The 24,157-nt window shown below is 48.3% G+C and overlaps 1 protein-coding gene across 1 annotated transcript in view; it reads right to left on the bottom strand.

Moving 5' to 3' along the window:
* Window positions 1–2,985: 2,985 nt before the first annotated feature.
* Rok (Rho associated coiled-coil containing protein kinase) overlaps window positions 2,986–24,157 on the bottom strand; it is a 54,027-nt gene continuing 32,855 nt past the window's right edge. Inside the window, exons 13-21 of the mRNA XM_089552787.1 lie at window positions 23,856–24,089; window positions 21,775–22,161; window positions 20,622–20,854; window positions 19,555–19,624; window positions 18,662–18,849; window positions 15,541–15,892; window positions 14,122–14,526; window positions 10,352–10,420; window positions 2,986–9,578 (exon numbers count right to left, since the gene is read on the bottom strand). Of these exons, the coding sequence (XP_089408913.1) occupies window positions 9,138–9,578; window positions 10,352–10,420; window positions 14,122–14,526; window positions 15,541–15,892; window positions 18,662–18,849; window positions 19,555–19,624; window positions 20,622–20,854; window positions 21,775–22,161; window positions 23,856–24,089 (2,379 nt within the window). The 3' untranslated portion in view covers window positions 2,986–9,137. The remainder of the gene's footprint in view (window positions 9,579–10,351; window positions 10,421–14,121; window positions 14,527–15,540; window positions 15,893–18,661; window positions 18,850–19,554; window positions 19,625–20,621; window positions 20,855–21,774; window positions 22,162–23,855; window positions 24,090–24,157) is intronic.

The following is a 24,157-nucleotide window of genomic DNA, read 5'->3' as shown; positions in this document are numbered from 1 at the left end:
CATGTTTTTAGGGATGGTAAAGATGGTGAGATAGCGTAGGTCTGTGCTGTGCGGTTAGGGTGGCTTTTGCCAGCTCCTCGCTCCTCAAACGTGTTGCTGGTACCGAGGCTGAGGAGCCGGGCAGTAGAGGTGCTAGGGGTTAGGCGGAGGGCGACCTTCGCTCAGCTCCTGAGGAGCGCGCTGATGCGGTCCCGCTCCTGCACGTGGTCCTGGCCTGTAATTTTTTAATGCTAGACGACGGCTGTTGTGACGTCATCTTTTTGGAACTATCTCTCGGCTAGTAAGGCTTTCACCTCAATAACAAGTGGAACGCATGAGCGTATGCAACGGTTGAAACATACAGCACAGCTGCCTGTCCCCCGGCTGGCGAGGCATGACAGTAGAGTGGCGATACTAGACACCTTTAGTGTACCGTGTTACCGCTACCGTTGCAGGAGTACCGGGAGCCCGCCCACTGCTAGTGCGCATGCGCAGATCACCTTGTGGGCGCCAGATGACGCCAGGCAGTTGCGTGTACGCCTGCCACATCAGGACCAATCAGCGCGTGCTCACTGGCAGTGGGCAGGATCCCGGTACTCCAGCTGCGGTATGTTAGCTAGTGCGAATAAAACAGGTGACAGAGACGGAGTCCCTCCTCCTCTGCTTTCTCCTCGCTATCGCAGTCTTCCATCCTTCGCTGCGCTCTGTTTCATTCTCCGCTCTACTTCTCGTACGCTCGCTTACGCCGCTCAACACGCTGCGCTCCATGCTTCTTATGCCTGCCAGTCAGCGTGTGTGAGTCCATCGTGCGCAACAACTGCAACAACTCCAGAAGCACAAGCTCAGCACAAGCTCTCAGGGCTGTTGCACTTTCCTGAATAGTGAGGCGGGTATAAGCACGAAGAGTGATAAAACAGACTTCACAACGAAAATTATGACGGTGCCATTTGTTGATGAACACTGCAGCAAAGGCCAGCGTGATCAATGGGAAATGCAGCTTTGTTCTCGGTTATTTTGTTTGACTGGTCAAGAGATCTGCCATGTTGCCCGATTTGCTAGAGGGATGATGTCACATCACAAGCATTCAATGGGGGTATAAATGCGGTAGAACGAAGGGATTTCATTTGCACTTTTCTCAGCAATGTAGCCATCTTTTTGCACCTAAAAAAATTATTTATTGTGTTCCCGGAGGATAATCTAACAGCCTAGCATCGCTTCTCGTTTCTGTTACTTTTCCTTCAGTGTCCCTTTAAATAATGCAGAATGACTGTCCAACAGATTGTGCAGAAAATGGCTTGACAAACTTCGTTACAGGATGCCGAGACAGGTGGAAGTTTTAAACCAGTCTGTCTCGGCTAGTTGCCAAGCCTCATAACACCCTCACACGCTATCAACAGACAACACATTGTTCGTAGCATCTTGAATGACATGCAAGCAATGTTTTGCAAGGCGAGAAGGAATCACCCTCACATAATGTCATTGCTTCGCGACAATGCCCCTAAATCGGCTTGTATAAGGTGCTATGGGCACCGTGATGAGACACCACACCCAGCTTTCAAGATGTTCACACAGTGCAGGTGCTTTTCGTCCACCAACCTGGTAGGTACAATGACACCAGCGTAAGCCATATATGGAGCTGCTGGCTAAGGCTAAAGACCAGTCAGCTTGCAAACCTATATGAAACAAAGGTGCAACAGCAATTATTAACACCTGCCTGAAAGTGGCCATTCACCTCCAAAGGAAACTTACGTAGCTTTCTCAAAGCTTCCTACCTTCGCAGTGGAAGAAGACTTCATTCTTGTTTTGAGGCTCAAACCCCAGAATAAAGCAACACCAGCACAGTCACTCTATGAACTAAGCCAACAGAACAGTTAGCAAGTGAAATGGTGAGGGCAAAATGATCAACTCAGAGTGAGAAAAATGTTAGCGTAAAAACTTTCGGTGATCCCTAAAGGTGAGACAAAATGGCACTCCTCTACAAGGAAAAATGCCATTTTGTCAAAAGGAAGATATATAGTCAGATTCAGCTCATGTCTACAGTGAAGCTCTGGCCAAATTTATGACCGCCACACCCTGTTCCTCGGTGACAAGGAAATACCGTATACACTCGTCTAAGGGCCGCACTTTTTTTTCTTCGATTTTGATCGAAGTGATCGATTTTGATCGACCTTCCACCGAAGTGTGAAATTTTTGTTCAATTTTCGATCCACATATGGAAAAACCTACTTAATCGTGCCATATATACCTAACGATGGGACATCTGGCGTCTAGCTGTGGACATCCTCGCTAGATGTCTTCATCGATATCGCTGCTCAGGCTGGGCTTGTCGCCGCTGCTCAGGTCATCTGCACGTTCATGTATCCAATCGTCCTCAGTGCCGTCCATGGCAATGGAAATCCCGTTGACCTTAAAACTCTTTACATTAATGTCCATGGACACCACACGTGCGCCACTGCGTTTTCTCGTGGTGGCCCGCAGCCATCCATTCAGAGTACTGGCCTCTGAATTCTGCCTTAAACGGCCTATTAATAGACACATCCAGTGGTTGCAGCATGCTTGTTAAACTGCCGGGGATGACCGGCAGATGTCTACGAGCTTCTGCAAGACAAGCCTTCACGCGCCATGTGAAAATGCGCCGTACACAAGACGCAACATCACTGGCGTTTGCTGGCGAGAATTTTTTTTTTTTTTTTCAAAATTTGGACTGCCAAGTTGGGGGGAGCGGCCCTTACACGAGCGCGGCCCTTATTTGAGTGTATACGGTAGTCCATAGTTAAACCTTTTCTTGTTATCCAAACAAAAAGTTAAATTAGAAGTCCAAGAATTTTCACTCTAAACTATTTAATATTATATTTTACTGCTATGACTGGTTAGGACAATAGCAAAGCGTCCTTCAAGCTGCTGTTTTTCTTTTTGCCATTGTTTCACACTATAGCAAGTTTTCCTTTTCTCAAAAGCACCATGAGGCAAACTCTTGGCAAAAAAAAGAAACGCACACCAGCCTCGTAGACCCAAAAAAGGTTTTATTTAAACGCTCATATGCACCTAAACAACATGGTACCAGCCAGACGGAATGAAACGTTTTTTAGCGATTCAGCATAAATGAAAAGAAAAAGAACATACTGCACTGAAGTTAAAAAACAGGAGAGGATGCTGGCACACTACTCAGCACACAAGGGTTGGCGAGGAGAGGCGAGAACAAGCAGCACCACAGAGACACTGCAGCACAGTTAAAAAATAAAAAATAAACCTGCGCAACAAGTTGCAGTCCGAAGACAAACGAAGTCGTGATATCAGTGACAAGCTCAGCCTTTTGACAAATCTGAGAGTGCAAAGTTTCATCGGCATGTTTAGCGCAAAAAACGCCTTGTTCCTCAGTTGAAAGAACACTTCTGCACTACCAAACAACAGCACCGTAGGAGTGTCACAGAACAGTCAACTCGAACGAAGTTCTTTTTTAAAAAAAGTTAAAAGCCTACAAATTATTTCACACCTTCGTAAGACTCGCAAAAGACATCTTGGCAAAGGTAACATTGGGCACTACATCATCTTTGTGTTTTTCTCTATGCTATTTTAACAGCTTGTCTCGAAAAGACTGCACGGCAATGAAACAAGAAATATTCCACTACAAACAACCATAAGCTCATACATGATGTGGCTATGTACAAAAGAGTGAACTTTCTCCACACAAAGTTTTATAAAGGGAACTCTACAAACGTTCTGCATGATAAAACAATACAGTGTGTACACTTCCTTGCTGGGCTTCGAGGAAGCTACTTTTTGCAACTTTCAGGAGACCTATTGAAGGCAGCAATGAATTCGACAATGGCGCAATTATATTTCCCTTTGCTACGTTGAAAACTTCTTCCGAGGGAAAGCCTTATCGACACAAATCCTTCCCCGCAAAGCACCTTACTGTTAAGATTAGAACCAAAATGTTGCTTACTCGTTTTCCTTTTTTGTTTTTAAATATGGGCACTTCAGGGTTTCAGGTGGGTTTACATGTACCACATGTGGTTTCCCCAAGAGTCACAGAGTTTGAAGAAAACAAGGCACTTGGAAAAGACGCCTGGAAGGCTCTTGAGCAAAGTTGCTGGGACAACTACAAACACTGGATGCAGGCTTGAGCAGTCATTGGTTAGCTATGGAGAGGGGACACATCCAACAATTCTATGGGAAACCGGGCAGGTTTTTTTTTTTCTTTTTGTTCACCCATGGTGGACGCAATGGCACAAGTTATCGTCTTCCTCTAAAGACAATCAACTAACAACGCATTAACAAATAATGAGCGGCGGATGAACAGAGCATGCTACGATGTCATGCGGTAAAACACCATACATTCAAGGAAAAGTTGAATGGGCAGATTTCTGAGCAGTCCAACCAATTAAGGTTGTAACAGTGTGATCATAGCTATGAGGTGCCACATCCATAGCAAACAATGCAAGCAACAAGGTAAGTGACGCCAATCGGCCACAATCTGAAATGTTACCTTAGTAGCAAACAGCAAAGGGTTTAACGAGAGTAAACTCTGCCTTTGTACTAAAAGACTTTGTGGGTGCCAGACAGTCTACACAGGTGCAAAAGCTTCTTTTATGCTACTCTTTATCGTCAAAAGTATAACGCTTGCCTGTGCTGTCACGCTTAGCCCCACTAAATTGAAGTACCCACGACTGGTCACTTGAGAATTGCCTCCAGTGGTTGTAAGCATTTGAAACACACTACAGCAGCAACAGCACAGCACATTAGACAGCAGCAACCTCAAATCTGAATTCGCTTTTGGTTCTGAATGATAAGGCAACAGCTAACTCCAATTAATTGTAGCATGGTGGGCAATTAATTAAAAGAAACATTACACACTGGTGTGTTTAATGGCAAAAAAAATTTTCTCGGGAAGAGTTCGCCAATCTCACATATGCTATAAACGCTACTTTACTTTTCTGAATGTGCCAATCAGTCAACAGGACCATATACATTTTTAGCGCTACGTCTGGTCAGCAATGCGTCCACAGAAAGAGCAAGAGCATTTTCAGCACTGAGCTAAGAACGCCACTGCGATTTTATGAACCTTGATATACAACCCACACTTACATACATAGGAAAACATTTACATGAGCAAGCGTGGACACAGACAGCAGAAGGAAACAACTGCATTTGGAAGCGCTTACACTAATGCACAACTGAAGACAGGTATGAGCACACAGGAACCATCTAGCCCTCTTCGCAGAAGAGACAAAAAGCACCGTGCAGTACGATTCGAGGTCGCAATAAAAACTTCGTGCAGCAATAAACTGCACAAGCAGAAGCTGATGTCGGCTGTCTAGCTACTAGCGGAGAGTATAATGCCTCTAGACAATGCTTGACATTAGTGTGAAAAAAAAAAAAGAGGGCCACTGAGACAACTGTACAATGCTACTACACTTCATAAACGCATGGCGAACTTGAGGAAAGCTCCACATACTGCGCACAGGTTAGGAAACATGTTCTTCATCCACCACTACGTAATGCTGTAGAAAAGATTACCAACCTCAGCAAACAGGTGACAGCTTCTTAAGAGCCCAGCCTGGCAGGAAAAAGGAAGGGAAAAAAAATACAGAAAACCGTTTGTTCAGCTCCGATCACTGCAGGCATGTTCCCTTCCAACAGAAAGACACACTCACAAAGCTGAAGTTTGACAGCCACAACAAGGAAAGCCAGGCTAAGTCATCAACTCACTAGCAACTTTTCAATCTTCTGTACATTTATAAATAGACTGCATTAAAGTGTAAGTGATAACCTAATGCAACTGCTTCCCCAGTGGCTTAAAGTGCGAAATAAAAAAGCAAGACGTATAGGCAGACAGCAGGCGTGAATCACCCACGGGTGCTTACGTGTGACGAATACTACATGCAGTGATAATCATATCATAAAGTCACTCTTGCAACTGACGAACAACTCTGATTCAGTAACACCAAAAATGTGTGCAAGTACTACTTGGCCTTTTTGTAAGATAGGAATAAAAAAAAAAATTCAATGCTGATGCATCCTTATTTCCGCGCAACAAAATGAGAACTGCAATGCTAGCACGATAAATATCCAATGCCATAAGGACTAGTTGCCACCATGGCACAAGAGAAGGCTTAATGATCTTGAGCTGGCAGTCTATATAATGTGCCAAAACCGCAAAGGGCCACTTCAACATGGGATATCAATATGGTAGTAAATGTTGCTACAATAATGTACACTAGCGATGAGACATCACTAGGTTTTGAGACAGACCGAGCCGTTGACTGCAGTTGAAGCTATATGGCGCAGCAAAACACTGCTCCAAGGCTTATACCACAATGGGCCCAAGCACCTTCACGATCCTGTTAGCAGGACATGGCATGCTAGTAGTACTAGTGGCTTGGAAGCGCATACAATTACTCAAAAGCCAAAGCTTGACAGACTGCGAAACAAAGCCATGACCTTGACACAGCATGGCTTCCAAAGTGATGATGCAAGTGCGAGGGTTTTTGTTTCGCCCTGTGCATGGTCTAGGCCGACACCAGCCACGGTGAAATCAAGAATCACGGAAAGCGCATGTTAAGGTACGTGTGTTGTCCCGATGGCAAAATGCTCCGACCACTGCAATGACTTGCATACTGACCAACAAGCATCAAGCTACACCTAAGCTAACCAAACACAACCAGGGGTGCCAAAGCTGGGCCCGCACTAGTGCTACGCCAACAATGTTCGAAGGCGTGATACCAACGAGCGACATCTTAAAAACCAACAGCAGTAGTGCGACGGCAGGGTGTCAGCAGGGTACCACAGCATAAAATAAAATAAAATTCAGTAGTCAACCTGAAACCTCAGCGGTCAGAAACATAGCGTCACATGTTAGCTAAACTACCAGGCAACATACCGTATAAACGCGTACAAGGACCGCATCCGTGTATGGGCCGCACCCCGTTTTTCCGAAGGAAATGTTTAAAAAAAAAAATCCATCCATGTAAGGGCCGCACCCAAACTTTCCATGACCCAGGTGGGAATAGCCTTCTAAAAGCACGCGCCATGGCCTCCGCAATCAGCTTTGGCTGCGAGCAACGGTGCGCTTGATAGCGGAGCGCTTCATCGTGGAGGCCACGCACGCGCACAGGAACTTCTAAGTGCCGTCCATGGATGGTGCCCGAGGTCGCAATCATCATCATAATCATCAACTTTTTCCTCCACCGCAACCTCCCGCTATCTACACCGGCTCAGTAGACAGCTTTAGCATACCGTGTACCGGATTACCGTTACCAGTACCGGCGTACCGGGAGCCCGCGTGCAGCCAATGTGCATGCACAGATCGTCTTGACGGTGCCAGATGGCGCCACATATACCCGGCAGCTGCGTGCACGCCTGCAGCATCGGGATCAATAAGCGCGTGCTCACCGGTGGTGGGTGGGCTCCTGGTACTCCGGTAACGCTAACACAGTACACGGTATGCTAAAGGTGTCTATTATCGCCAGCTCCAGCCATTTGTTGCTTTTGTGGCGTGTTAGTGTGTTTGCCGTAGTTGTGGTGGATGTGGCTTTCGTGTGCTGCCACCGCACTGGTAGAAGTGCAGAATAACGGCGGCGCGTTGACAGCGGACATGCTGCGCGGCTTCTTGTGGGATGCGCCAGAGCACAGCACCAGCTCAGAGTCGAAATACTCCACGAGGGACAATTGAAGGCAGAATAAATGCCGCTAATTCCCTGATTGGTGTGTTTTTAATTTCGACCACCTGGGGTGCATATTAAAGAGCCCCAGGTGGTCGAAATTTCCGGAGCCCTTCACTACGGCGTTCCTCCACATAGCCTGAGGCGCTTTAGGATGTTACACCCCAATAAACCAAACCAACCAAACTTTAAATAATTTTTTTTTTCGCACATCGCGTGTATGGGCCGCACCCCGAAAACACCCTCGAATCGGGAAAAAAAAGTGCGGCCGTTACACACGTTTATACGGTAGTATGCCTACACCCCATTTAGGAACAATGCTGCTGTCACCCGAGTCACACACAAGAACCCAGCAGCATCAGCCAAGTGCAATCAGCAGCTGACCAATTGATAACAAGGGGAGTATGCTGATAAGCAACTGCAAGGTCCCAGCTGCATGACCAAGTCACGAGGCCAGTATGCTTCCCACCTACATGATTTGATAAAACTCACATAAACTGGCACCTCACCAAGGCACTGGAGTTGGTACTGATGGAATGTGCACCTTAATGACTCCCACACCACAGGTGAGCACTGCATACTTTTCAAGTCTTGATAAGAACCTCGATGGTTTATTAAAAAAGCAGCCCAATTTCTGCTGCAAGTTTGACACGCACAGTAAGCCATAAACGATTGCCAACATACAGAGCTCCTGTATTTCCAATGACTGTGGCGCAAAAACATGCCCTATGTCAGCAATGAGAATCTACTGTTCAGTATCCAGAACCAGCAACATTCAGCACCTCACATGACAGCTTACCAGAGCAACTTCAAAACTGCTGTAACGACAAAACAAAACAACCATAACCCGTCGAGGCTATCTTGCTGCTTACGCTGTTGTAGATTAACCAGATGAGAGCAAAACCGAGCGAGCAACTTCGATTCAACGCAGCAGACATCTGATTCTTCCAAACTCAGCCAAACAAACTGAAAACTAATGCTGGGGTTGCTGAAGTCGTAATGTACAGGACTTTTTAGGCAGTCTGCAAAAGAACGCACCAGTAAGGAACTCCAAAAAAAAAAGAACAATAGCGGCAACAGGAGGTATCAGCTCCAGTGTACAAAGTTCGCATTTCCTTTGGAGCCTGAAGATGTTCAAATTCAACGATTCGTGGAGGGAAAACAAGCTGCAGCTAGCCTCGGCACGCATGGGTGAGTCAGCATCGACTGCTCCGTCTTGCGCGTGACGATGCCTCCTCCTGCCCTGCTCAGAGTCCTAGTTGGCCGATATGCTTGGTGAGAGCACCAGCGAAAGAGAAGCAGGCCTAACACGTCCCTACTGAGCTGTACAGAAGGCATGCGCCATCCACGGGTGAGCGTGGCCCCAAGGTGGAAGCAATACTTTATAAAGCCATGCTGCATCCAGAGCATCTGAAAACGGTGGCCCCAAGGCCGTGCTTGTCACTGGACCGCGTGAGAATGCTCTCGGACAATCCGAAGGTGGGCACGAGGAGACTAGCACTTGCGGCTTGGCAACGTTGCAGCCTTTCCACCAGGCCCCGACACCGACGAGGCCGATGTGTTGGAGCTCGATGATGCGGTTGAGGGGAACTTGCGGAGGCGGATGGCTCCGGGAGAGCCGGCGGCCGCCGCCGCGGAGGAGGATGCAGCATAGCCGCAGGCGTCGACGCGGATTCTCAGCTGGGCGACCCAGCGCCGTTGGTCGTCGGGCGTGGGCGCCAGCAGGAGCAGCTCCTTGGCTGAGGTGGGGTCCACTTTGCAGGGGGCCAGCATGTCGACGTGGTCCCGGTGTAGCTTCAGGCGGCACCTGCGGCACTCGAGCGCCGGTGGGGGCTTGAACATGTGCCACAGCGGCTTGGGGCACAGCTCGCACGTGGTTGGCATGTGGAACGAGATCGGGACCAGGTCGTGACCCTTGTGCTCCAGTGTGCTCACCTGCACCAAGAAAGGCTCTCAGCAAACAGTTTGCAGACTCTTTCTAGTATTTATCTGCATTTCGTAAGGGAATACTTCCCATAAAAAAAAAAAAACGTCTTAACATTCTTCTCTGATGTATCCCCCATTTTGCTATGTGTGTGGTCAAGAAAAAATAAGACAAACTGCAGCTGAATCTTGCCACAGTGAAATTCAAGGGCACCACGAATAACTTTGCGGTGTGGAATCGGGTGGAAACGGCGGAAACTATGTTTGTGTTGTGTGAGAAAGCGTTGCGTGGCGGCAGCCAAGCAAGCTTTTCCCTCCTCCCTCCAGCAATTGTGACAATAATATCACTTGGTCCCCACGACCGCATGCAATGCCCACTCACGGATTTCGCCACCCCATTCCGTTTGTGAAGTTTTCACGCCATTTGCTTTGAAGTATTTGATTTTTTTTATTGAACTTTCAGTGAAATTTCGGTGGTAAACACCTTCCAGGCAGCCAGAATCCTATCGCTGTATCCATTATTTCTCCAATAATCTGATCGTTATATATGGTCTATTTTTACATAGGGGCAATGGGAGAATTAATAAATCTAAAGAATTTTATCAGTAAATGCGATACATCATTTTACCTGGTATCGGCATAAGTGGATTACACTGTACATGGTCTGCTGAAGGGGAACCGGAAATACTTTGTTGTGGCAGAAATTTGGTAGCAGCATTTGTTGCAGCAGGTTGGACTGCAATAATGACGTGGAAAGTGTGGCAATGCCAGCGTAGGGTACTCACGTCTTTGAACTGAGGAGGGTCTGGGCAGTCGCCGGGCTTTCTGCTTTCGCCTTCCCCTGCGTACAGCACCTGCACATGCCAGGGAGCGACAGGTTGCACTCTGGACTCAGACAATCAAGGGAACTGTGGTTCTGGAGCCCACCAATGCTTTCACACATAGTTAAGCAGTAGGCGATCACCAAGCGAAGCAGTTTAGCCACATAGTACATTTTTTTGGAGGAGTGCAAATTATCAAGCACTTGGAGCACCACAGAATGCAAATTGCAGTTTAAAATGAAACGAAAAGGTGAACAAGCAAGTAAATACAGATGCACCTTTTCATAAACGGCACATTTACTTTACACGCTGGGACATTAGAACTGCTGAAAAGCAGACGAACAAGCTGTTAACACAAACAGCATGGTTGCATCGCAAGGATCCCAAGAAGAAATACCATAACTGTACTCATAGGATAAGTAGACTAGGACAGTAATCCCAAAAGGCCTTGATTATGCAAAATACCATCACAAGCTGGGACAATGCACGCCCGTGAGAATAAGCACCAATCATGGCCAGGCTGAGAAAAATACTGCAGAACCCTGCTCTCACGTTTTTTCGTGGAATCGCGGAAAGAAACTGTATCAGCCGGGAAACGTAGTAGCTGGGAAGCGCATGTGCGAAAAAAAAGTACGCTGTTGCTTGCAGTTTTTTTGCTTGTGTTTTACTCCTAGCATGGGGAACATGCTTCAAATTTACAATGTTTTGCAACTTCTCTCGATCGTTTGCGTGCACAGGAAATCCTAAATGTCCTGCAATGGCTCTCCATTTGACTGAGCAGCTGCTGGCGGAAGGGAGGCAGCAGTGAAGAGATAGGGAAGGGGGGGGGGCACGCAGAGCGGACAAAGTTTGGGCCAGCGTGTGCGCTTCTGCACTGTTCACGCAGTGGCCGGCTTTAATCCTGCACAGTCCTCATCTATATTGGAACCTAGCAATTGTGTTCTTAAGCAGGGTGGCAACAAGGAAAATGCGGATGACAGAAACATGCCTTGGAGCCAGCGCGCACAAAACTGCATCTTGTGCAGTGCTGCCCGTGCGGTGTTCGCCGCAGCATAGTTTCATTTTCACGCCTTCGGTCACTTGCGCTCGTACTGCGGTGATGGAATTCTACCAAAAGCCGCAAAGAGATTCATGCAGCTCGTAAGCGTGCTTGGTGTTGGTGTGGGTGCAGCATGCCAGAAGTCACCAAACACAGGGGGCGGCCAAGCGCCAATGTAGTCTGGTTCTGCCGTCAAAATGCGTTAATGGGGTGAGCCTCTATCGCAAAGTGACATTCACGACATAGCACGCGGGAAAAGTGCTAAAGTTGCAACGTAACAGCCGAGTCTGCATTGCATGGGTTTCTATGGGGGCTTGGACAGGAGGACTTGCTCACGAAAACTAGCAGCTGGGAATATAACAGCAGGGTTCTCTGTGTTAATAAGGTACTTGGGAGGCCACAGCTAGGTCCAGAACAAGAAAGAAAAAATCCAACTTTCTACGAGTCCAGAGGCATCTGCCCCGAGGCACAAACGCCACTGTGAGTCGCCACATCGAAAAACTGACAGTTCAATGTAGTCAAGGGGTGCTATCTTCAAGAACTGACAAACTTTTCAGCACAGAAAATGTTCTTTTATTTTGCACTAGAGTACCAGATGCTGCTGGGTGTCTTCAGGCAGAGCTCTGCTCGGATGGACAGTCTACCACCGATCACGATGCAAATTACACCAGGCCCAACTGTACTTTTCACCAAGTGGCTAAACACGTCCTAAGCATTTGTTAAAAGCATTACATCCCGCTGTCTTCCCATGTCACAGAATCTGTGTGGGCTGTCTCTGTAGTGATACATAAAGATAGCTTCTGAGGAGGCTTATTTTTCAGCAAATAAAATTTTTTTCTTTGTTTTTGTTTTGCTTTTGAATTCTGAAAATGAAGATCCTAGAGGATTCCACTCGTCTCTCTCTCTCTCACCCTCTCTTGTCTTCCTCTTTGATGGGGGTGTTACACCTAGCTCCCACATTTGTTTTCAAGCTTGTGTTCCCTTTCTTCTTTTTGCTCTCCCCTACCCCACATCCCTCTGCACCAACCTTTTCTAGTCTCCACCATTAATTCCTGGAACACTTCCGCTCTCTTTCTCAACTGCTCTTCAACCCCAAACAACGAACTGCACACATATTGAACAACATTGATGTAAAAGCTTGTTTTGTAGTCTCTACCAACTGGGCACCCCACACCAAGTCAATGCGTCACGCTAACACAAAACTTGACTCTTGACGTTTTTCAGCTACCCCCACAACAATACGCTCAAACCTTGCACTTTTGCTCCTTCATCTTCCCATTACAGCCCCCACTTGCTCTGTGGGATAGCTTCTGCTATATCAAGGGGGACATCAAGTGATGTCCAGGCATAAAGAAGAAAGCCCCAAATGAAACCAAGCACGGACTGCTGCATGCCTAAGTTGAATAGCGAGTGATGACGGGGCCTTGTGTCCACACTACATAAAATGCTGCCCAGTTCAGACAGAATCTTGTCTCTGCTAGATGCCAGATTCCTGTTTGGTGCAAAGCCGGACAGGGTCTTCGTCCTGCTCAGATGAATACAAATCCCCTTGCCACACTCTTGCACCAGGCTGAGGTATCTGCATCGTCACTCACTCATGTTTAGATCCTGCTGGCTTCCATCTTTCACTGTCTCTTGTAGAAGCTTTAAGCATACATTCACCAAAAAATTAGCCAATGATTATGCTTTTCGGTAACACAGTTTTTGAGTGCAGCTGCTGCACCACTCAAACCACAGGCAACCGCAGTGGCGAACGGAGGTGGCTCTGGGTTTCGACATCAGCAGCACGCATAGCGTTCCGCCGCAGATGAGCCTCGCCTCGGGCGACCAGTCGGCGCATGTACTCTGGTGCGATCTCTGGCGAGTGATGGATACCTTACTGGTGACGTCATCAGCAGGCAGAAAATGATGCATGCTACTCTTCACTACTCATGCTGCTGCCATCCCACCTTCTCTGCTTTCCTTCTTGCGCTTTCTTCGCTATCACTTCTTTCCTCCTCCCCTGTGCTCCGTGCTCGGTTAAGGTACAAGCGGGCGGCAGTGCTGAGAAAGGCAGTAGGCACCACAGCTACTGTCAAGCTATGTCTTCCTCCCCATGACTTCTCAAGAGGGCTGGAAGCATCTGTCTGTCTGTCCACACGCCACTCTGTCGAGGACACGGGGAGAGGAGGACCAAGGCTGTGAGCTAAGACATGCTAGCTGTAGCCCGAGCCTTCGAGCATACTCCAGAACAATTTTTTCCTTCATTTCTTTTTTTTTGCCCCAGGTTGCCACACGACCTACCTTCACGCTACCACTTTCCTCCTTGAGCTCTCTCAGCTATCGCTGTCTTTAATTCTCTGCTGCGCTCTGTGTTAGTTCTCTTTCATCCTCCGATGTGCTCGTTCGCTAGGTTATGCCAAAGCCGATGGCGATGCTCAATGCAGGAATGCGTGCCAAAGAGCTGCGCTCTAAAATTACAACCATACTCACATGTTCTCCTTAAGCCTTCCAAACAAATTTACACCCTGACAGACAGACAAGCATATCTTCCAAGCAAATGAACCATGTTAAAATGCTGTAGCAGAAACTTAAGCATGTGCTCCTTTTGCAATGACCATGTAAAGTTTCACATTGATTTATTCACTTTTTTCCCCTACACATTTAACGAAGGATTGACACCTGTCATGATGTGTTAACCATGCCTTTCACCCACCTGGAAAATGCGGGGAATGTCCTTGGCATCGGCGCGAATGACGTCCCCCTGGGTGACCGACCGCACGTGGAACAGCTTGCTCAGGTCGAGAACAAGAGCAGGATCTGCGTTGGCCCGGTCCGCCTCGCAGTTGTAGAAGAGGATCTTGCGCGAGCTCACCACCACGTACTGGCGCCGCCAGCCGTGGCGCCGGATGTTCTGCTTCTGCGGCACTGAGAGCCAACCTTCCAACCGCTGGAGGTCCCCGTCGCGGCCACCACTAGAGTTCGTGGTGGGTGTTAGGGCATCTGGGGAGGTCAGGGCAGCAGCGGACGCCACCCGCCGCAGAACCTCCATCTCGGAGTCCTTCGAGTCCAGCTCCATCTGGAGCTTGACGCGTGCCTGGCTTTCCTCGTGGGCTGTCGCCTGCGTGAGACATTTCGAACAGTCACCTAACCTGCTGCAGTCTCTCTTGCTGCATTTCCTGGTATGCCACATTGTTTGTTGCCCATGACACGTAGCTGAAGGGTCTCAAACCTCGATGCTGACACAAGCTTGCAGCACAACAATGCCTCACAACCTTATAATGTGAAACTGCAATCATTAAACAGATAAACATAAAAGCTGTGCAGCTGAATACAGACAGATGCAGTTACTTTAACGAAGTAGGAAATGAACCCCAAAACAAACTCTAGCACGACACAAGATGTGCTGCATGATTTCTGCATCCTAAGCACAACAGAGCAAGAAACATGGTCCTAATTGCCAACTGCTGTGGTTCAAGCCCAATGTGATATTTAGTAACAGAGAAAGCTCGTGGTAACTAATGCCAAGTATCACAGGACTAAGCAGACTTAGCAGGCCGTATGTAGTCTTGTGTAAAGCCCGGTTTCTGTGCTTCCGAGTTTGCAATCAATCAAAAAAGCCGTGTGGCTTTGGCGGCATTACTCGTCTGCAGGCTGCGCCATCTCCTGCCACTGCTGCTACTGAATTTTCAATCTGCTGTACCTCAATCAGCCGAAATACAGCATAGATATGCAGCACCTTGCCTGCAGCTTGGAAAGCTTTTTCTGTAGACAAACTGCTACATGCAGACACGTAAACAAAGTGTTACAATCCTTGGTGATGACATAAACACACCATGTGTGATGCCATAAAAACTGATGTAAAAGCCTCACTTAAAAAATTTGGGAGTTAATTTTGAAGACACAGCCCATACACAAATTAAAAAAAAAAAAACCAACTTAGTAATTTTATCGCAAGTGCTGCCCATACGTGAGTGCAGCCCTTACACAAGATTGTACGGTACAAACTGCGAGTGCTGCAAAACTTCGAAACACAAAAGCCGAGCTGCAGGAAAACCAGAGGGCAGCCAGCTAAGAACCCCTCACAGCCCGCCAGTCGGGCGAGACCCGGCGGCACAGACGAGCTGGCGCTCACCTGCAGCTCGGCGAGCTCCTTCTGCAGGCGGCTGACCATCTGCGAGTACTTGTCACGCTCCAGGGTGAGCTCCTGCTGCAACTTGCGCACCTCCCGGTCACGCCGCCGCAGGTCTCCGGCCGCCCGGCTCTTGCCGCTGCCCGCGATGTCCTTGCGGTTCATGATCTCGGCCAGCTTGTTGACCGCCTGCAGCTTGAGCATGCGCTCCTGGGCGAGCTGCTTCTGCAGCTGCTCCTGGCGCGCCTGCTCCGCCTGGCGCTCCTGCCGCTCCTGGGCCAGGGCCGCCTCGTGCATCGCCCGTTCACTGCTCAGCTGCTTCTGCAGCTGCTCCAGCTCTAGCTCACGGACCGCCCTGCGTCAGTGGCACACCCCGCATCAACAGTGCGCTGCACACTTCCCAACGTTCGGCACTGCCCAGCCATTGCGGAGGTCTTCCTCAAACTCGAGATCGCAGAACTAGTAATTCATGACTGATCGGCAAGGCCGATCCCTGCCAGCACCTGGTGCCTGAAACAGGCAAGTAAGGGCAATGAAAGCAAAACACACATGCTGCTGAGACACAGGAGCTTTTTGCATAAAATGCTTAGCAGGGAGGGTAAGTGTTAACCTCGTAAGGATGTGAGCCGGCACAATTAGGGACGAGTGAGAAGACCCTTGCCTCAGGGTGATGAAAATGTGACAGGCGATTGGTGGGCCGATCTAACAGAAATGGTCAGCATTGCACTTTCATTGCTATTTGCATGAGAGGACGTATGACAATTTTTTACACTCATCCTTAATGCGTACTTAGTCTTCTTTGTACTTCTTAACAGTTGAATGCTTCTGCCTATTTTTACCCTTGAGAATAAATCTCCCGTCTGTCGCTGGTGCGCTCTCCAAGGGCGTTTTTGTTCTTCTGTTTGCTCGCTAAACCAATTATTCTGAACACCTTGTCCATTACACTGCATTTCACCTGTGTGCCCCACCACTTGTGAATGCACAGTAGACTCATGATAATTCAAAATATAACAATTCGTACTTTTGGCTAATTTAAACAAAATTCAGAACTTTGTTTGGCCGTGTATAGTTTCAATGTATTTTAAAGTAGCTTAATTTGCACTATGGTTCGTCAAACGACATGGGGGTTGACAAACAGCTATGAGAGCAGATAACACAGTGATGTTAATTTAGGTTAAGAGGTAGACATCCGCTCTCACAGCTGTTCACAAGTGTTCGCGTCCTCTCTTTTGTTGGTCCTCTGTCAGTTTTGCGCTCGTCTTCACGATGAACTACTTCCAACCTGCCCAATACAGTGTGCTACAGTAGAACCCCGTTCATACGTTTTTCACCGGACCGGGAAAAAAAAACGTAACAGCCGGGAAAACGCAACAGTGAGGAAAGCACCGAAAATTAATGAAAACAGTGCAGCTTTGACTTGAAACAATTAATTTCCGCAAATTGACCCTAGGACTTTAGAAAATCGAGAATGGTGGATTGCAGTTTCTTTCGCTCGCTGGAAAGAACAACGCGTTTCTCAATAGCAAAGGCCGCATTGCTGTCAGCGTCGCTTTGCGGTGCGGCCACACCGCACGCACGCAGCAGTGCTGTGCAGTTCACGCGCTCACTGCAGTCCACGCTGAAGCGACGTTGTGCACAGCGTCAAGCACTGAAATGTTCGTAGGCTGCTCGCCGCGCTGCTCCGCGAAAGCCGCCCTGGCTGCCTGTCGACTGCGTTTAGTACGTCCAGCTTTTCCTCAAGGGAAAGCCCCTTCCGCTTACTCAACGCTATCACGCCATCAAAGCACAATAAAGATGTTGTTGCGACTGAGAAGGATGAAAAGGAAATTGCACGGGCCCTGCCGACTGGCTCCAGCCGAGCCACCACCGCTGTCACTTGCAGATAGAGGAGAGTTAAAAGATAAAAAGAAAGAGTGAAAGAAAAGACGCGCTGATAAGTAACCGCAGCCGTGCGCCTCCTCCTCACCACCTCCCACGATAAAGATCGCGGCGTTCGGCGTGCTAGGCAGATAGCCATCTAGTGGCGGCCTCTCCAACTCGCGTGCGGCTTCTTGCAGCCAGTTCCGTAGCCAAGCCTGGCCAAGACTCGTCAAAAATCAAAATGCCGGTTGGCGCGCATTGCCCGGTTGGGTTCGGGGAGCCCGGTTGCGACGTATCATGCGGGATCGTTTCCTCGGCTACGACGTAACAGCGGGGTTCCCAATACATTGGATACTATGGAAGCTATGCCGGGACCCGAAGAAAACGACGTAACAGCCGGGAAAACGCAGCAGTGAGGAACGTAACAGCGGGGTTCTACTGTATTACATTACATTTCTAGTTCTATGGGCTCTTTTACATGTCTACCTTTTAACCTAAATTTAACCTATAAAGTTTTCTTTTCAGAAGGCACTGCACCATTCCAGCGCAACTGTGCATTCCCCTTGATTCCGTCCGCGTGGTCCTGCATGCCAAAAATGCGTGCTCATCACAACGAGCTTGTTGTTTGTGTGGTGCCACTACTGTATCGCACCTGTGAAGGAGGCTGTGGAAGGCCTATTTTCTAGAAGCTCTGCTTTGGTATTCCCAACAGTGGGCACACAGTGCAGCATGATGGAACCGCATTATTGATAACTTGGAAACCAGTGCATCAGTGATAGCTTTTTTTTTCAACTGCATAACCAGCTTGAGATTGCTGGCTGAGTAAACATATAAGTGCCTATCACTCATATTTTTCTTGTGCCCATGCTCTTAGCTACTTAAAGCACGAATTAGTGAGAGTCAACTGTACTTCATCTACTGTTAGTGAATGTGCGCTGAAGCCCACGGGAGAATTGCTCTCAGTGAAATTCCAGCCAGCACCTCATCAATACAGCTGCAAACCCGTCTTCACATGAAGTCAGTTCACCTAGTCCCCACAGGCACCTCCTTGCTGGCATTATACTGCTTTCACAAGACTGAGTCTAGTCCCATACTGGATGCAGCTTACATTCCATGGTAAATACCTCATGTCAAAACATCTGTGATTGTCAGGTTATCCCCTCTGTAAGCTGGCCTTTGGTGCATTCAAGAATGAACATGACCTACTGGGATGTCCACAGAAAACACGTACGGCTAACAGGGAACAAAGCAAGCTGTGTCGCACCTGTCCTTCTCGAGACCAGCCGCGGTGTCCTCCAGGACTGAACGGTGCAGCTCGAGTGAGTCGGCCCGCACGGTGGCCATCTCGAGCTCTCGGCTCAGCACCTGGCGGCGCTCTTCCAGCTCCTGCACCGTTCGGCTGCGCTCGTCCAGCTCTTCCTTCAGCTCGTGAGCCTGAGTCTTGTACAGAGTCTGCAAAACACGAGGGGGGGGGGGGGGGGGGGGGGGGGGCAAAGCAGAACATTGTTGGCCATGTGCAATTGAAAGCCACGAGCACCATTCCGCGTGTCTTTGCAGAGATAAAGCGAGATTGGATAAAATATCAATCGTTCCCATTCACCCATCAATGCCAAAAGCAATGACAGCGAGACTTGCTGTCAAGTAACAAGGAAGGTGCCTCGCAGAGCTGTGAGTGGCCATCATCATCATCATCAGCCTGACTATGCCCACTGCAGGGCAAAGGCCCATGCTAGAGAGCAGGGGAAGATTCAAGTGGGGGTGTCTCAGAGTGACCCGTGAGTCCACCCCTGCCAGCAGCGAGTGTCAAAGAATTGACCGGAAGACCGCACCTGACCTTTATAGGTTCGCACAAGCAATTCAGGACATGAATGAACTAACAATAGTGCACTCTAAGGTAGTGGTGGATGGGTGAGTGCACCAAGTAGTGCAGCATGCATCATGTACACCTGGTCATCATTAATCAGCTGGGAAATGAATGTAATAGGTGTTACCCCCCCTCACATCATGTAACCAATGCTGGATTGCCTCTTGCACTCTGTCATCGCAGGTCCCTTCCCTTTCTTTTTCGGTCGACTGCCACATCAGGCATTGCATCAAAGCTTCCCCAGACGTACAAGGTAAACAAGATGCACAGTGAGGACATGAACTGCGACTTGCCGAGAAGTACTGTTCGGCCTCAAGCTGGTCCTGGAGCTCCTTCATCTGCAGGTCATCCACGTTCTTTGCCCTAGAACAGAAAAAGACAAGCATGTAAGGTACACAAGTAACAATATGACATTTTCGGTGGCAAAGCACGTATATGTAATGCAAACTGGCTGCAAATAAAACTGTATCTTTGGGAGTACAAACATTGTTGACTCCAAATGAAAAGCTCGCAGGCTAATCCTCGCTACGTATGCCTGAATTAATGCAGCAGGGTATTCCTTTGTGCAGTTGGCACCTTCCCACTGTGCCTCTCTTAACGGAGCTTCCACTAGAAGTCCCCATGTATTATGTATTATGGTGCTGTATGAGCGAAGTTTGCCTGTTTCAAAACGTTTGGGAGAACAGGTGGACAACAGGACATGGGAGCATAAAAACGAAACCACATAATACACAGCATGCATTGAAAGTAAAATCCTTTTCCCTCAAAAACTTCAGGCATTAAAAGATGCAGACCTATCGCACGGCAAATTTTTTACTTGTGCACATTTTGCACAACTGTGTGTGGTGCAAGAAGTCCCATCCAGCAGATCGACTAAATGACTACACAAAAACTAACTCAGTCTCTTCCCTCGTGCTGCTCATCATCACCATCATCAGCCTGACTATGCCCACTGCAGGGCAAAGGCCTCTCCCATGTCTCTCCAATTAACCCTGTCCTCTGCCAGCTGTGGCCACCGCATCCCCGCAAACTTCTTAATCTCCTCTGCCCACCTCACTTTCTGCCTCCCCCTGCTACGCTTGCCTTCTCTTAGAATCCACTCCGTTGCCCTTAAGGACCAGCGGTTGTCTTGCCTTTGCCTTGCCTTTGCGTTACATGCCCTGCCCGAGCCCACTTCTTCCTCTTGATTTCCACTAGGATGTCATTAACCCGCGTTCGCTCCCTCACCCACTCTGCCTGTTTCCAGTCTCTTAATGTTACACATTTTTGTTCCCGTAGCTCGTAACAGGTCCAAGGAGCCCTTGGTGCTCTGCAGAGTAGTAGTGCAGGGCAGCCCGCAATAGCTGTGCCCCCCACTCACGTGTGCATGCGTGCCAGTTCCTCCTGGGCAGCCTGCAGGGCCTGGCGTGCCTCGGCCAGGGCGGCCTGTGCCTGGCGGTCGCGCTGTGCCAGCCGGGCCACCTCCTGGGCCTGCTGCGCAGCCTGCTGGCTCAGCTGCGTCCTCCTTCGGGCCTCCTCGTCCAGCTGCGCCTGCAGGGCCTGCGCCTTCTCTGCCTCCTGGCGGTGCTCCCCTTGCAGCCGCTGCAGCTGCGTCTGCACACAGGGAGACACAACAAGGCCGTCAGCCAACAGGGAGATGCAGTGCGCCCCCATTAGATCTAAGCTGCGAAAACGGAGGAAGCACTTCGAGACAAACGAAGTTTCAACGAGTGAAAAGCAGCCAGACAAAAGACGCTGCACAAGAGAGAGAGAGAGAGCACAGGACAATGGCTGCTTTCTGTCCAGTGATTCTGCACTCTGCTGTCCTGTGCTGTCCTCTTTTCTTCTTTTTGGGCTGGTTTTCACCCATCTGAAAATGCAGCACCAACCCTCAGCCTTGCTACAAAACAAAGTTTCGAGTAAGTGAAGTGTATTCACTGTGCACTGCGAAATTCAAGCCAGAATTCTCTAGCTTTACTTTGCAATGCAAAACTTCACTAGACAAACAACATATAGACAAAATCACATTTTCACAGCGTAGACGTTGGCGCTACGCATGGGAGTAAGGATGCAGCAAACTACCAAACAAGCCTCTGACTGACGGCTCTTTTACCAAATTTTCACAGGTCGAATTATAAGACATCCCAATTCTTATCTGAAGAACCTTTTAGGATAAGCAGTGACAAACACGTGGTATCTGGGAGTTTATTGTGAGAAATGAATAACTTTCAACTTAACCGACACTAAGAGATATGATAGTTTAAGTTGAAACAACTCTTTAATCCTTGTGCGAAAAATGGGATGAAAAAGACACTACTGCTTTTATTATGACTGCGAGTACAGAACATCATTGCTTTTTATAACCACTATTACTAGGCAGCAGGTTAAGTGTTTAAACTTACAAAAGCAAGGTTTCTTCAGGTCTTTCTTGAACTGCAGCTGTTTCCAAGTGAGCCACCAGAGCACATCCTAATACAAACAACTCACAACTGAGCATCGGTTTCTTAACTGACAGCACTGAAAGATCCCCTCACCTGCAGCTGCCGGTAGTCAACGTTGAGCATGGACATCTGTCGCTCGCGGTCCTGCACCGCGGCATCCGCCTGCTGGCGTGCCTGCCGCTCGGTGGCCAGTTGGGCTGCCAGGGCCTCGGCACTGTTCTCGTCATCGGCGCCCCCCCGCGGCCGCTTCTCGGGGCAGGTGGCCTGCTGGTTGGAGCCCCGGTCGAGCCGGTTCTGGGTGTTGCGCAGCTCCAGCTCCAGCACGGCGCGCTGCTTCTCCTGCTCCAGGACCCGTGCCGACAGCCGGTGGGCCTCCTCCAGGGCGTGGGCCTCGCGCTCCCGCAGCCGCTCCAGCTCCAGCTGCAGGGCCTGCCGCCGGCTCTCCAGCTCTTGGACCCGTGACGACCACGTGGACTTCTCCTGCCAGGTCAGGGAAGGCCATGAAGCAAAGCAAAAGTAGTCAGAGTCCTGAGGATGCTTAAGGGGGGATGAGGGGATCGAAGGCAACTGTTCTATTTTTCGCTTTAGAGTGGTGAAATTTGGTAGACTGGCTTAAAGCAACATCAAACAATCAGATATAAAGTTTCTCAATGACAGCTTCAGTAGGTTCCCTTTTATCATTGTTTATTCTGTTCTCTGTTCCATGATTACTGTTCTTTGTTCCATCCATTTGAAAGTTTATACCCCTTTACTTCTATTCTTGAGTTCTTGTTAAACATCTTACCCTCACAACGCTGAGTGTTTACCTTTGTGTTATGCTTGCTTGCCTTATTGTGCTTATTTATTAGGCTGTTCGACTTATGCCCTTCCTGTTGTAATCCCATATGGGATTGACAGTATGTACCAATAAATAAATAAATGTTGTCCCCATGTTCCTTGCTTGTGGAAAGCCTAGCATGACAAAAAAACAGGCCACAGCTCTGTAAATGCTGTTAATATTTACTAAGAAGTGTGGCGTAAGTCAAGACTCTCTTAATTTTTTAAAAAAATTTCTCTGCTTTTTTTTTTTTAAGGACACAATATGCATCTTCTTTTATGTTTAAAATAAATCATGTTTTAATTACCATGTAATAAAAATGTGAGCCTAAATGGTAAATCTAAGACTGTTTCGATGCAGACCACATTTCAGTGATCACAACAAAACAAACGGGGTAAAAATCCATGCACCCTTTGCTGTGCTATGCTTTCCACGAGCAAGGTATTAAGCTCAAAACAAAATTTCGAGAAAACAAGCCTGAAAGTTCTGAGCTAGCATGCACTGTCTATGTGTAGATGCCGACAAATATATTTATCTGGAGCACTGAAAGTTTATTTTTGGGTGAAATGTTTCAGTACAACACAGAAACAGTGTGGGAGATACCAAAAAGTGTACTTTTCAAAAATCGACTTTTTTTTATGATTTTTGTGACCTGATCCCCACATCCCCCTTTAATAGTATGTGGTGTGATTGAGAATAGGTGGCACTCGTGAAAGCAGGAATGGTGTTGCCCAACAGTGCCACGGACGCCATGAGCAATATGAAAGCGCAACAGATGCAGACGACACGCAATAGCATACAGGCACTGCTAAGCTTTATTCACATAAGGAAGGAATTGTGTGGAAAAAATGGCGTATGCACAAGCACTGTGCTGACTAATGGCACGGTGGATCAAGGGTGAGACAAAAAGGAACTAGTCAAAAACCTGAATTGTTACCTAAATAAATAGCTGCAAGCCAACTGCATGCACCTGGTGGCTCGAGAGGATACAGCTACATGGGCATCCCTTTTTCATCCGACATTATCCAGCTGTTAGCCAGCTTTCAAGACAATGGAGATTTTTCCGCGTACTAATGCCTAGTGGTTGTAAACTAGCATGCTTACAAAGTAATCCAAAATTGATAATCTGTGTTTCCAAAGGAGTAAGCTAAGCATACAGTGTTGTTACGTTACACAGACCACTTTTCTTGACCTTCCACTGAAATTCACTCTACAGGTGCCTCCAGGTGTTTCATGCTTAAAAGATTCTTTCATTCATTCAGCATCGACACTCAACAGCGTTCAGCAACGGCTTGTGCAGGCATTGTTATTAATCTGAGGCACCAAGCAGCCACAGTGGGCCAAAAGGCAGACCCACCTGTTCGAGCTGTATCTGCAGGTTAGAGAGGTCCCGCTCCTGGGAGCCCATCTGTCCCCGCAGGGCGCCCACGGTCTCCTGGAGCTCCTGGCAGGCACGCTCCCGCGTTGCCACGCTCAGTGCAAGCTCCGCGTTGGCCTTCTTCAGCTTCAGCGCGGCATCCGCTTCCTGCTTCAGCTTGTCATTCAGCTCCCACAGCTGCTTCTCCAGAGCAGATGCCTTGTCCGATGCCGCCTACCACAGAAAAAAATCGTCCATAATTTGAGCCATCCATATTAGTGACAAGGAATGACAGCACTGTA

This window comes from Amblyomma mixtum, chromosome 7, assembly GCF_055824585.1.
Source record: "Amblyomma mixtum isolate Tamu chromosome 7, ASM5582458v1, whole genome shotgun sequence".
Lineage (NCBI taxonomy): Eukaryota > Metazoa > Arthropoda > Arachnida > Ixodida > Ixodidae > Amblyomma > Amblyomma mixtum.
This window is presented reverse-complemented; position numbering and strand designations above follow the sequence as displayed.